Source organism: Antechinus flavipes, chromosome 5 (genome assembly GCF_016432865.1).
Source record: "Antechinus flavipes isolate AdamAnt ecotype Samford, QLD, Australia chromosome 5, AdamAnt_v2, whole genome shotgun sequence".
Taxonomy (NCBI): domain Eukaryota; kingdom Metazoa; phylum Chordata; class Mammalia; order Dasyuromorphia; family Dasyuridae; genus Antechinus; species Antechinus flavipes.
Window position 1 is genome coordinate 39313287 of NC_067402.1, and position 14879 is coordinate 39328165.

At 40.8% G+C, this 14879-nt stretch overlaps 1 protein-coding gene across 1 annotated transcript in view; it reads left to right on the top strand.

Moving 5' to 3' along the window:
* Positions 1-14879, top strand: part of BFSP2 (beaded filament structural protein 2) — a 53603-nt gene that overhangs the window by 27723 nt on the left and 11001 nt on the right. The window contains exons 2-4 of the mRNA XM_051961223.1: positions 4801-4883; positions 7519-7675; positions 8531-8692. Coding sequence (XP_051817183.1) covers positions 4801-4883; positions 7519-7675; positions 8531-8692 — 402 coding nt within the window. The remainder of the gene's footprint in view (positions 1-4800; positions 4884-7518; positions 7676-8530; positions 8693-14879) is intronic.

Below are 14879 nucleotides of genomic sequence, written 5' to 3' on the forward strand. Positions count from 1 at the left end.
TCAAAATATAATGGGATTTTCCCAAAGACACAGAAGAGAGCTAGAATTTAAACCCAAATCCTGATTTCAAATTCAGTGCTCTCTTCATTATCTTTTATGTTTAACCTTATCCATCCTCCCTAGCATCACTCTCCCAGAGGGGACCAGCGGCCTCATGTGGTCCCTAGCTCTCTGTAGCGGTCCACAGCTGCTCCTCCCACCAGTTCAGCAGGCTATCTTCAGGCTGTTTTTGGAGCGCTGGATCAGCCTTCCCCACTGGTGAAATTTTCCATGCTAGTCAGCGCCTTCTGGACTTCAGTACCACTGTTCTTGGGAACTGCTCAGAATTAAAAGAATCAGGAACTGGGGTGAAGAAAGAGCCAAGGGTGGGAGAGCAGATACTGGAGAAAATGAGCAAGTGGCGTCAGATTTGTTTTATGAAGTATATAGTTCTAAATAAAGAAGGATCTTTGCAGTCAATAATTTACAGAATTTGCATTGGATTTCTGACTGGAGGGGAAAAAACAGTAGATACTTTGTCTCTCTATCCCCTCACCAAAAAGCGTCTCATTCCTTTAGAATCCAGCTAAGAATTATTGTAAATTCCAAATAATACTTGTCAATGACCCACAATGGTTATTTTAAGTGTGATTCAATACCTTTATTTGATTGATCGAGTTCCAAGGCAATGGGGGAGATTTTGGGGGCAAGACCAGGACCCTTCAAATCACATCTTGCAGAGAGCCACTTACCATACCTATATGATCATGAATGATATTATTCTGAAAGTTCTTTTTTTTTTTTCATCTAAATTCTCTATATTTATTGTAACCTGTAGTTGTGAATCAAGCATTGAGTTGTATCCAGAATCTTAAGGTTCAAACCCACTTCTCTGTGCCTCAGGCAATAGGACATTCTCCTAAATTGGAGATAAATGGCAGAGGAGGTCTCTTGTACCACTGGAATTGGTGATGTTTCTTAAATTTTACAATTCTTCCCTAGCTGCCAAGAAATGAATTACAAGTAGTTGAAATTATATTAACATCTAGTTTTATTTGCCAGATCTAGACCAAATTTAGCTTGATGGGCTTAATGAAATTATCTCTTGTAGCCAACTTTGGCTTATTTATAAAAGGGTTGTTTCCCTAAGACATCATCTCTCTAGGATGTTTTCTTTATGAATATGATAGGATTAGTAGTTATTTTAACACTGAGGAGGAAGATACTTAAGCACTCCCAATCTTTTCATTATGTAGTCTGACATAAGTTGTTTTTGTTGTTATTCACTTTTTTCAATGGTATCTGAACTCTTCATGATCCAATTTGGGATTTTCGTGGCAAAAGTACTGGAATAGTTTGTCATTTCCTTCTATAGCTCATTTTTTATAGATGAGGAAACTGAGACAAACAGGGTAGAGTGACTTGCCCAAAGTCATACAACTAGTAAGTGTCTGAGCCAGACTTGAACTCAGAAAAATCAATCTTCCTGACTCCTGGACCAGTACTCTATCCATCTACCACCATGTTGCCCCACATTTGACATATGAATGTTTTATAAGTACCTACTGTGTGTTGGGTAGGGACAGCTAGACAAAGAGAATGATGAATTGACAAGGAAGATGTGGTACCTGATTAGGTAGGAAAGGAAAGAGACAAGGATGAGTTTCAGGTGATTGGAAGGACAGTAAACCTTAGAAAGATGTCAGGAAGAGGATTCACTTTAGAGGGAAAGAGTCTGATTTGGGGCTTGTTTGAGTTGCCTTGAAGAACTTGAGCAGTGGCTTGCAGACAGGTGGAGATGGAGAATTGAGTTCTGAAGGCCCCAAAAGAGATCTTTGGTGACTATTTTTTGTTTTGATGTCTTCATTTGATCACAGCATGGTAAATGGAGAGACTTCTTGTCTGATAGACCTGTGTTCAAAGTCGGCCTCAGAAAATTGCCAACTCTATGACCAGAAGCAGTCAATTAGCTTCTCTTTACCTGTTTCCACATCAATCAAGCTTGGACTCAATGGCATCTAAAAGTTGCTTTTAAATCTAAACCTATGAGTTTATAATTTAGCATAAAAATCCTGAGTCAACATTATAAATGAATAATAAGTATGGCCCAGAGCCAGGCTGTCTCAGACCTGATGTTAAGAGTCCCAAAGGAGTATAGAATTCAGCATCTAAGGGAGCATGGGACATGGAATACATTATAACATGCAGTTCTCCCACCTGAGCTTTTTTTTTTTTTTTTTTTTTTTTGGTATAGCTAGAAACAAGACAAAATGAAATAATCTAAAAGGGAGTCTTAGAAGTAATAAAAGAGCAATAACCCTTTGGAAGCTCATGAAAGTCTAAGGATCTTTTCAGAGACTGATGGGAAAAGATGGGGAAAGAAAAGGGAAATTTTGACAGAAAGGTTCTGACCCCTGTTTTTCAAGAGTACTTCATTCTCTTTTTTTTAAACCTGTTGTATTATTTTCTGCCTTTCTAGTGATTTTGCTCTTTATTCTTTTCTCTCATTTTAAAAAAATCACTGATTCTTACTAGAATCAAGAAAACCTGAGTTCAAATCCCCTTTCAAACACTTACTAGCTGTGTGACCCTGGGCAAACCACTTAACTGCTGTTTACCTCATTATCCTCATTTGAAAAATAGGGATAATAATACCTTGGAGGGTTTCTGTGAGAATCATATGAGATAATAATTGTAAAGCACTTAGCACAGTACCCGGCACATAGTACTTCATTTATGTTTGCTATTATTATTTCTTTAAAAAATATTTCATTGATATTTATTTATACCCCTTCTCAATAACCTCCCCTCAAAGAATCCTCCCTTGTAACAACAACAAAAAAAAAATAGTTAAACAAATCAAACTGATTAATTTATTGTTTCTGACCCATTCTGCAACCCAAGTCCATATATATATTATAATGATGTTTATATTGCACTTTATGATTTGTAAATCGTTTTATGTTTTGATCCTTACTATAACACTGAAGGAAGAGCTAGAATTAGCCTCATTTTACAGATGAGGTGACAGGGTGAGAGAGCTTCAGTCCTCACCAAGGTTATGTAGTTAATAAGGTAAGATTTGAACTTGGGTCTTTGTGCCTCCAGATCCAGAGTTATCCATACTCTCACAAGCACTACCTCTGAGGTCCTTTCAGGCTATGACCCTGAGAAGCTCTGGGTCCATCCATTCCCCATAGGACTGGAAGAGCTGGGAGGGCACAAAACAAGCTTTTTCCTCAGCGAACAATGAAAGGATTGGAAAGATGAATGATACCCACAGTGCTGGTTTATTTTTAAGCTGCTTGTTTAGTGAAGAAGGGGGAGAAACGCGTGCCAGCAAACCACACTTTTGGCAAGTGGGAGCCTATAATTAGCTTTCGCATCAAGCTCCCAGCTATCCCCAGTTGTACTATATACAAGCAAACTAATAAAGCCTGGAACCTGAGCAAATCCCAGTGGGTCTGAGCCTCCCTGGAGGTACATTTAGCTTGGCTTCCCCGGCTAGCCGTCAGTAGGGATTAATTCTCCAGGAAGAATAGCTTCCTTGTCCTAACCCAAAGGTGAAAAAACGAGTCATCTCAACCTCCAGCAGCCATAACTGGGGAGGGATGAGCCTGGCCCAGCCGGTCCACCGGATGTCAGTTCCTGGAAGAAAGCAAGCAAGAATTTTGGGTCTGTGTTCCATTCCTGACACCCCCGGTCTGTTGTATCAGTGGTCAAAGGATGAGAAGGGACATGGAGTTGGACTTTGGTTTCCCTAACTGTAAAATGGGAAGGTTAGATAAAAGTCTTTAATGCTCCAGGATCCCAAAGTCCCATGATACCCAGCCACTCTCCCAACCTGACCCAAGCAGGACTTCATTCAGCCATCCTGGATGCCTAATTATACAGCGTATGGTCTCTTTTTAAGAATCACTAGTCCTGTTCAGCTTCTCATTGATTCAGCTTTGCCACTTGTGAAATGGAAATGATAGATGTCAGGGACATTGTGAGAAAGGATGAGTAAATGCCTGAAAAGCATGTTGAGCATGTCTGGAAAAAGGACTGCTAAAAATATGAAATGCTGCTTCGTGGAGGAGGAGGGAGATGAATAGGAGTTTATGTCGTGGGGAGATGGAATGGAGCCAGGCCCAGATCTGGGCTGCTCATTATTGAGTTTCCCCACATGTGCTTTCCTCCTAGCCTTCTGTTCACAGAGATCTCTTCAGGGCCTTATGCCAGACAAACCACTCTGGGAAAGGACTGTCAGGCTAAAATGAGGTGAAAGTCCCTAACACATCTCCGGGGCAGATTTATCTGACTTTGAATCGGGTTCTAGACATTTCATCTCTCTCTGAGCCTCACTTTCCATAATTCTATTCATGCAATCAGAGAATCTCAGACTTAGAAGAGATCTCAGAGATTTTTTTATTAAACCCATACCTGGCCAAGAATTCTCCTACAGCATCCCCAACCAGTGGTTTTCCAGCCTCTGCTCTGTTGAGGGGCTAATGGCGACCTTTGAGGTGTCCTGACTACCACTTACTACCCGGGTGACTGAGGGCGATGCACTTAAACTTTCCTAATCTATAATATGAAGAGTCAGACAAAGGTCCTTTCCAGTCTTGAATCTGTAATCCATAATATTTCTGCAATTATAATGTTGGCCTAACCCTTTTCCCATGTGTTTTAATCTTCAGTGATCCATCAAAGATACAGGTCTTAAGGATGTAACATCCAGTATTTGCCCACTGAGTCTGGGACAAGGTTCCACGACAACATAACAAATGCGAGAAGTTGCATATTGTGGACTCCATCTAATTCGTGTCTTTGTTCCAGGTGGGCGACGCCGTCTTGGACAATGCTCGGCTCATGCTGCAGACTGAGAATACTCAGGCTTGTGCCGAAGATTTTAAAGAGAGGTAACCATCTCCTAGGGATTTTTGCCATCATCATCCGCATGACTCTGTCCTCAGATCCACATCTTTGATTTTCTTCATCAGATATTTCTTGAACAGAGTGCCACGGGGTACTTGCAGCTCCGTGGAGAGTGACAGAATCCTGACACGGCTGCTTCCTAGCTACATAACTTCTCTCTGGGCCTCAGTTTCCTCATCTGTAAAATGAGCTGGAGAAGGAAATGGCAAACTTATCCAGTGCCTCTGCCAAGAAAATCCCAAATAGAGTCACAAAGAATCAGATACAATTGAAAGGACTAAACAATGGCAGACTAGAAGTGAAATTCTAGGCTCTCTTTCAGCTCTTACCTAGCTTAGATATAATATTTAACCACAGAATCTCCCGGCTATAAGCAAGTTCAGGGAACACACGATCCAGTCCATAACTGAACAAAAATCTTATCTCCAACCTGCATAGCACGCAGTCATCCAGACCAGGAAAAGTAGCAAGCTACTTCCTTTTCCTTTGTCCCTAAGAGGCTTATCAGTTATAGAGGACGTGAGATAGAAAGAATCTGTAGCTATAGCCAATAATTGAGTGTAGATAAGAGACTGTGGACATTGGTAACTGAACTGCTCCACTAGGAACTAATCAGCTGTTAAATACAGAAAGTCTCCAAGAGTGGGGGAGTTGGGAACTTTAACAAAAGATGATTGGTGATCTTTGTGACCTTGGACAAAGATGCAGTAGATGGCCTCTGAGGGCCTTTGCAATTCTCTGTGCATGTATGCGTGTGTATATGCATGTGTGTTATACTGTATATAATATACACACAAAGCACACATGTATACCAATGTGTGCATTTTGTGTGTATGCAGGTGTGCATACATGCACACATATACATGCAAACATGTGGTGCTTGTGTGTTTATATGCCTACATGAATGTTATATGGTATGTACAGCATGTGTTTGTGTGTGTTCACGTGTGTGTTTGTATGTATGTGTGTGTGATATTTTCTGATTTTCAATTTCCTCATCTATAAAATGAGAGGGTTGGATTGGATGGTCTCTGAACACCCCACCTGCTCTAGGTCTATAATTCTATGATAGATACTGTACCAAAGGGTTACAATTTGCGGGTTTGAGAATGGAGATGATTCCGTATAATCTCAGACTGAGAGCCTGGTGTGAGCCAGGGAAGAGAATTTAGAATCGGCTTCTAAAATTCCAGGCATTTGGTTGAGACTCACCTGTGTTGACAGAAGTTATTTCTCTATAACTCACTTTCTTTTCCATCTTTAAAATGGATCTTTTGTGACGAGTTTCTATAACTATAGTCCAATGGACCAATGATCCACCAATGTATATATGATCCCTTGTCATCAGATACTTTGTAAACTAGTTGAGAGAACTAACATACAAGAAACAATTGTAATTAGGTACTGTATAAGTTCTATACTTATAGAAGTATAAACATTGTAAGAATACAGAGAAAGGGATCTTCATGAGGGTTAGAGTCATCAAGGAGAAAGGCTTGGAATGGAACTGGGAGGAGAAGGGTGCTCATGGGCTCATAGAATTAGAGTGAGCAGAGGATGAAGAGTGGCTAGTACTGAGCTTAGACGAACATCCACAAAGATGGGTGATATTCTAAATACCTTGGAGACCCTTAAAAAATAAGCTGACAGAATCACAGCATCTCCTACCATGAGCTTACGGGACCCAATGGACAGGAGACTTCCATGAACATTGGAGAGATTCTCTCAACCTGGATTCCTATGACCCAATCCCAAAGATGCAGGACATCCTAGCAGTCCTGTGCTTTCTCTTTCTCTTTCCCTTCCTTTTTTCCTTTTTTTCATTTCCCTTCCTTTTTTCCTTTCCTTTCCTTTCCTTTTCTCTCCTTTCCTTTCCTTTTTTCTCCTTTCCTCTTTGCCCTTCTGGTGAATACTCTTCTGAGACTATTTCTAGAAACAAAAAATTAAATGTTGAGAAACAAAAACACTTTGTCAAAGGAACATTGGATCATCTGATATGAAAAATAGGAGTCATCCCCCATGTACAGGCAGGAGAAACCAAGGACCAAGAAGTTGGCCTGAGTGTCAAGATTACATGAAGAGGCAATTATGAGGAGACCCCAGACCTTAAGGGACAGCAGCAACCCACAGAGTGAGCCCTCCAAGAAGTATAGGATGAGTGTCCCCAAGATCATAGGCTCATATATCTAAAAACTGGAAACAACCTTAGAGGTCATCTAGTCTAAATCCCTCTTTTTACAGATAAGGAAACTGAGGCTCACCGAGATTAAATGATTTGCCCAAGGAATCTGATCTGAAGCAATGGCTTAAAAACAGGAGTTCTCTTGACTAACCCTGCATCTTCCTTCATAATCCAGTAATCAAATTTTAAATTCCAGGTAAAAACTGCCCCGCCTAGGTAGCTAATGAGACCTCAACTGTCACAACTGGAATTTTAACAAATCAAGGTGTGATGACAGCGCTGATGACTCTCCCTGTTCTAGAAAGGCACACTGCTGGGGATGCCTCTCTTTTGGCTCTCATCTGTCATGTAATTAGTGTGACGGTATTACTTATAATATGTTTTTTCTTCCCCTTGGGTTAGTTACCCAGCTGTGATGATTATTTCTTTGTCTGCAGATATGAAAATGAGCAGCCCTTTCGAAAAGCAGCTGAAGATGAAATTAACTCTCTATACAAAGTGATTGATGATGCTAATTTGACTAAAATGGATCTAGAGAGCCAGATTGAAAGCATGAAAGAAGAACTGGCTTTCATGTCAAGGAACCATGAAGAGGTAGGTCTGAGCTTGGGCTGTGTCTGACTAGTAATTACATGTGGAGCTAGTCAGCTGGAGGTGAATAATAGGAATAATAATAGCATATATATATATATACATATATATATATCATAAATATTATCTCATTGTATCCTCATCTCATTCTAACTACCTGGGAGGTAGGTGCTACTATAATCCCCATTTTAGAGATGCAGAAATTAAGGCAGGCAAAGATTAAGTGGCTTGCTCAGAGTCATACAACTAGTATATGTTGGACATAGGTGCTTTGACTGAGATAATCTAATCACTTTAAAGAAGAGGAAATTGAGGTAGAGGTAAATTGATTTTTCTATGGTAATGCAACTAATAAGTACATCAAGTGGAATTTGAATTCAGGTTTTCCTGATTCTACATAGAGTTCTAGTGTTACTGCACTAATTAGCTGCCTCTTATAAAAAGGCCTCTGATAGATAAATTACCACCTGTATAGCTCAGAGAAAAAACTGCCTGATCTGAAAGTGGCTTCAAATCCATTCTCCTGGATAAAATTGCATTGGATTCTAAACTATCTCGAAAGATGAATGTCTGACTGAGTGCCTGGCACATGGTAGACAATTAATAAATGTTTGCTGATTGATTGAGTGATAGGTCGAAGGCAAGAGTGCTTAACTTTTTTGGAGTCATGGACCCCTTTGGCCCAGGCTGCTGATGTCTTGGAATCCTTCTCAAAGCTGGATATCTACTTTGTTTTATGCTTTGTTGAGGGTCTTACAGTTAGGTCAGGAAAAGAAAAATCCACTGATTCAGGACTGGTTTCCACTGGTGGGATGTGCCTCAGCTGGAGGGTATCTCTAAAGTGAATGTTGCTTTTAGGATGTGAAGGTGCTGTACAAACAGCTGGCCGGGTCAGAACTGGAAGGAATGGATGCTCCTATTGGTACTGGCTTAGATGACATCCTGGAGACCATCAGAATTCACTGGGAGAAAGACATAGAGAAGAACCGAGCAGAAACGGGGGCCTTGCTCTATGCTAAGGTGAGTGGCAGTGCTCTTGCTGGTAGTCCTGACTCTCCAACACACGCTCCTGCCTTAGGATGCACTCATAATTGAGAAAATAAAATGAACGGAGAACAGAATAAAATGGGATGGTTTTTCCATTCTCCCCACATCCATTCCCAAATCCAATGACGGGGATTTGGGGAGAAAGGAGAAAGACAGAAGAGCATGGAAAGAACAGGAAAGAAGAATATGGAAGTTGTGGGGGGAGGGGGAGAGCAGGAAGGGAAAGTAGGAGGAGTGACCAGGATGATTTGCACCTACTAAGAAGGTAGTGGATAGAGAGAGCTATTCTCAGCGTCAGAAAGATCTGAATTCAATTTCTGTCTCTGACAAATTCTGACCGGATGACCCTGGACAAAATAACTGTTAATCTACCAGGTAGAGAAAATTTAATAGGGCTGCAGATCTAGAACTGGAAGAGACTTCAAAGTTCATGTAGTCCACCCCTCATTTTATGGATGAGGAAATTGATATCTACTTAGGTTAAATGACTTGCTCAAAGTCACACCTGTGCAAAGTGCCTCAAAGGTTCTTTACCTAAACCTAATAGTGGAGATGAAAGAAAACTTTTTTATTATAGTTTTTTTTATTTACAAGAGAAATGCATAACTAATTTTTCAGCACTGACCCTTGCAAAACCTTCTCTTCCAACTTTTCCCCTCCTTCCTCCCATCCCCTCCCCTAGATGGCAGGTAGTCCAATGCATGTTAGATATGTTAAAGTATATATTAAATCCAATATATGTATAAAGAGAACTTTTTTAGTTGCATTCAAGTTCCATATCTCCCCCCATAAATTTACTGATGCCTTTTGTTTTGTCATTGCAAATAGTCTCTAACAAACACAAAAACAATCATCCTTACAAAGTTTCTCACCTGAAAAGGAGTTCATAATGATAATAACAACTTTAAGGTTTGCCAAGATATTTACCCTTATTGTTTCATTTAAGTCTACCGACTGTACATGAGAGGTAGACATTTTTATCCCCATAAGAAATTTGGGTCTTAAAAACACTTAGATGTCTTGACCAGAGTCACAAAACTGGGAAGAGCCCAGTGTGGGATTTGAATTCAGCTCTTCCTAACTCCCAAATCCAAAACTCCTAGATTCTGGAGCATTGACTATTGTAATTGACAGGAGATCTGTTGCTTCTCTCTATTAATGTTACTTACATCTTTGTGACTACCATATAATATATATGGTTCTTCTGGAGTTGCTTTCTCTACTCTGCATCAGTTCACATGAGTTTTCCCGTGTTTGAAATTGGGTTCTGAAGTCTGCATATTCATTATTCTTTATGGCTTTATAGATGGCGTAGTGAAAGGAAGTCAGGAAAACCCAGATTCCAGCTCGACCTCTGACATATTATCCCTGGGACCCAACAAGTCAATTAACCCGTCAGTGTCTCTAAACAATTCCTTAAGATTATAACTTGAAGAGAAAGTATGGTTCTGCTCTGGTATAGGAATATCTTCCTTAAGATAGCAAACTCGCTGCCCGGGTGGCTGAGCAAAATTTTCTAGTACAGCCTGAGCCAGATTAAAATATAATTGGGAAATAGTTAATAAAAACACAATATAATATAGATAATGTTAATTTGTGGTTTTCTAAAGTAATATGTTGCTAGTGGGGATCCATTTCTACTTGAGTTTGACATCATTGCCCTACACCAATGAAATCATGAGTCCAGTAAGAATGTAAATGCATCCCATTATGTTTGTATATCATAATTTGCTCAGCCACTCCCCAAAGGTGGAGCACATTTTTGGTTTCTGTTCTCTGTAATCCCAAGGAATGCTCTCATTACCATTTGGGGGGCATGTGGATATTTTGTTGCTATCAATCACATCCTTGGTATTTGGTCCCAGGAATGACATCTATGGATTAGCCGGTATGAACAATCCAGGAATTTCTCCTTCATCATTCCAAGTTGTCCTCTCCACCCTCCCCAACCCATTGTTTCATTTGCTTTAGGATCTCTGTGATTCTTCTCAAAGGACACACCTCCCCATTGCCTTAGATATCCTAAGACCGCTATCTTTTTGACTAACTATCTGCCTTTTTCTAATGACATTTTCTCTATCACTCCTAGTCTGGCAGCTGAGACATCAAGTAGCTTCCATTCCTGGAATTATTTTTATTGAGAAGGGGAAGGCAGTGCTAGCTTCAGAAACTTTCATTCATGAAAATTATATGATACAGTGGATCAAGTATGGGATTTGGAGTTAAGATGGAGTTCAACTCTTCTCTCAGACACTTAGAAGCCTCAGTTTCCTGTTCTGTAAAATGGAGACGATAGTTGTTTTGTGAGAATATTATGAAAGGATGTTAAGGGAGTTGTTATGAGGATCAAATGAGATAACATATGTCAATAGTTTTACAAACCTTAAAGTGCTAAATAAATACTAGCTATTATTATTATCCATTCAATAACCTAATTCAGCACTTCCAGATGGTGTCTACTGGAAAGAGAGCTGGATCTGGAGGCTTCAGACCTGGATTAGAGTTTTAACTTTGCAAAATATAGCAACTGAATTTAGCACTTCACCTGGTCTCACTTTTCTTACCTACAAAAGCAGAAATAATTATAGTCTGCTACCTACCACGGCATGATTGGGAGCAATGAATTAGATAATCTCTACAAAGTATAGTAAGCCATAAAGCATTGGATGAATGTATTTCTTATTCATCTTAGTTGCATGTGGGCTATGCTCTGGGGAGCGATAAAATGGTAAATAAGGCACATTTAATGCCCAGAAAGAAAAAATACTGGGATAGAAATATTAGCTGTGAAAACCAGATACAGATTTCTATGCACAAATGTTTCTTTATGTGTAGGGAGCTGGCTACCACACCTTCTCCCCCCGTTCCCCAAGCTACTTTGTGGACTTTACTCTCAATCCCTTGGCCATCACCTTGGATTTTTCGGATAGCCGAACATTCAGTGCTCATATAATAATAGGTCAGTGATGCTGAGCTAGTGTACAGAGTCATGTGTACAAGAGAGCAGCCTAGAGAGATTAAGTGGCTTGTTCAAAATCATCTAGATAGGAAGTGGCAAAGCCAGGATTCAAACCCAGGATTTGTGACCACAAAGCTTTTACACTGTACCCCTCTGCTTCCCTAGATCTAGAATGGGCCTTAGAAATAATCTCATCCAGAGGTTCTTAACCTGGGGTCCGTGAATTTTATTTTTTTAAAACTAGTTTGTATTTATCATCTACATATATTTGTATATGTAAATAAAAATATATGCCTATAAATACATTTACATATATATGTGTATATATATATGAATATAGTTGTTGTTGTTGTTTAGTCATTTCAGTTGTGTTTGCTCTTCATAAACCCATTTGGGGTTTTCTTGACAAAGATACAACATGGTTTGTCATTTCCTTCTCCAGCTCATGTTAGGGTTTTTTTGTTTTTGTTTTTGTTTTTTAACAGAGGAGGAACTGAAGCAAATAGGGTTAAATGACTTGCCCAGGGTCATACAAGTTAATTAAATGTTTGAGGCTGGAACTGAACTCATGAAAATGAGTTTTTGTAATTCCAAATCTAGTGTGCCACTGCTGTCCCTTGTGTGTATGTATGTGTGTATATGTGTATACACATATATACATACATATAACTTTCATAATTATATTTGACAATTATATATAATATAGTATGTATATATGTTTATACATATGTATATATGAAAGAGGAAGAGAGGAAAGAGAGAGGGGGAAGAAAAAAGGGGGCAGGGAGGGAGGGAAAGAGAGGGAGAGGGAAAGATAGGGGGAAAGGGAAGGAGAGAGAGAGGAGAGAGATAAGGGAGAGGGGGAAGAGAGAGAGAAAAGACAAGGGGAGGGGAAGAGGGAGGGAGAGAAAGAACGAAAGGAGAAAGAAAAGGAGGGGGGAAAGAGGGAGAGAGAGATGGGGGAAACAGAGGAAGGGGAGGGAGGAACAGAGAGGAGAAAAAGAGAGGGGGGGAGAGAGAGAGAGAGAGAGAGAGAGAGAGAGAGAGAGAGAGAAACAGACAGACAGACAGACTGACAAATAGGGACAGGGAGAGGGAGACAGGGAGGGAGATTTCTTTTGTAGTCTGCTTTAATTATATACATTTAAAAACCTGATTCTGAGAAGGAATCTGGGGGCCTCATCAGACTGCCAAAGGAATCCCTGATTCAAAAAAGTTTAAGCCCCCCTGCCCACCCTCCTGATTTTCCACAGAAGGAAAGGCAAGCCTGGGGAGGGAAAGTGAAGCAGCCCAAATGAGAGAGCCAGCAAGCAGCAGAGGAAGAACAAGAACCAGGGCCCGGCCCCACCCCCCATTCCCATCTGCTTCCAGCCCTGCTCACTCTCCACTCCATTGCTGAGAACCAGGGCCTTCTTTCTAATGAAAAAGCACAGACTAGGATTCTTCTCTGACCATTTCTCATCTATAAAAAACCAAGCCCCAATAGCCTTGTCTCTCATCTTTCTAGCTGGAGCCACCTCTGAGCTTGTCAGCTTGTATCCCCAGGTATTTTCAGCTCAAGGCCCAGTTTGGGGGTGGGGTGGAGAGCGGAGCAAGTCCACAGAGATGTTTGCTTTCCTGTGTTTTCTTTGGCAAACCTGGAGGGAACTTGAAAACTGAGCTTGTATGGCAATGCCCCCGAGGGACGGGAGGGAGTGAGGGTTAGACCCATTTTAAGAGCCGCTACACAAGCCAGAAATTTTTCCTTAAGGAGAGAGAGAACTGGCTCGCTGACTTGGTCAGCTGTACCACCCAGTGCTTCTCATAGGGTTGAGACTTTAATTCTTGAAGTCTTTCTGAAGAGACCGGCCAGCGGAGGTCAAGGTCGTCCGCAAGAGTGCAACACGATCACTGAGCGCCATTGTTTGCTTTAATTTAGTTGGTGCTTTAATAGTGATTTATAACCATGGCCAATGGTAGCACAAGCCAAAGTTCTTGTGAAAAGGGGGTGATTGATTTAGATATTATCACGATGAAGTAAGTCCTTGGGAGGGAGGAGGAGAATTCACGATGACAGAAAGGATCCTGCATCTTCAGTGGGGAAGGAATGACCTCATTTGAGGTTAATGTGGTGCCATAAGGGATCTAGGAAGCCATCTCCTCCAAGTCCCCCATTTTACAGATGAGAAAGTTGAGGTTCCATAAGTTGAAGTGGCTTTCCCAAGAGAGAAGGAAAAAAGAGAAAGGATTGTCTGGTTCAGACAGGGAAAGAAATAAATCTATGGTCCATGAAGTCAAGAAAGAGTGAGGAAATAATTTCCCAAAAGGGTGATGTGTGTGGTCCAAGGTCACGGTAAAGAGCTAACCAGGTCTCTTAATGGGTGGCCCGTGCTCTCTCATCCTGGATAATAGGCGTGACTTGTTTCTCATGGAAATGAGTTACCTTCTATTCAGGTGAGGCAGAAGAGTAAACCAAGCTTTTTTATTCTCTCCTTTCTAATCCGAGGCTCTTTGGTTAAGAAGAAAACACAAGGTTCAGAAATCCTGCCCATCCATTTCTCATCCTATTTCTCTCCCAAGTATGTACTTTAATTCCCCTTATCCAGGGTCTAGAAGTCAACCAGCAGGAGCATACAACAATAATCAATGGCTCCCAAGTCCCAGATGCAGACTTGATACTCAATGCTTTTCACAGTCTGGCTCTACTGATTTCATGCGATTCCCCAACATGTATGCTATACACCAGTCAAACTGAGCCCATTGGCAGCACTGGCACTCCCTGGGTCCCTGGGTCCCAAAGAGTTGGACGTGACTGAATGACTAACCAACACTGGTCTTTGTGGTCTTTTCCCCAGTGGAGCATAAGCCCCTTGATGATTCACGTCCCTAGTGCCTGGCACAGAGTAGTTATTTTATAAATACTTGCATTTGAAGTTGAAATTGGTGGCCAAGATGGGACCAGCATGGTGCGATGGACAGAGAACTGTTCTCAAAACCGAGAAATCCCCTCAGTCTGGCAGCATGATCCTAGGCAAGTCATTTAATCTCTGAGTGTGGCAATTCCATAAAATTCTCAAGTTCTTGAGATGGTTCCATCCTCCATTGGTAGAGAGAGTTTCTTCTACCAATAGTGTTCTATACCAATCGAGTCACAGCCCTAGTGTCTATATATCTCTGTCTCTGTCCCTGATTATAAAACAGAGTTGGTGATTTTCCTAAGCA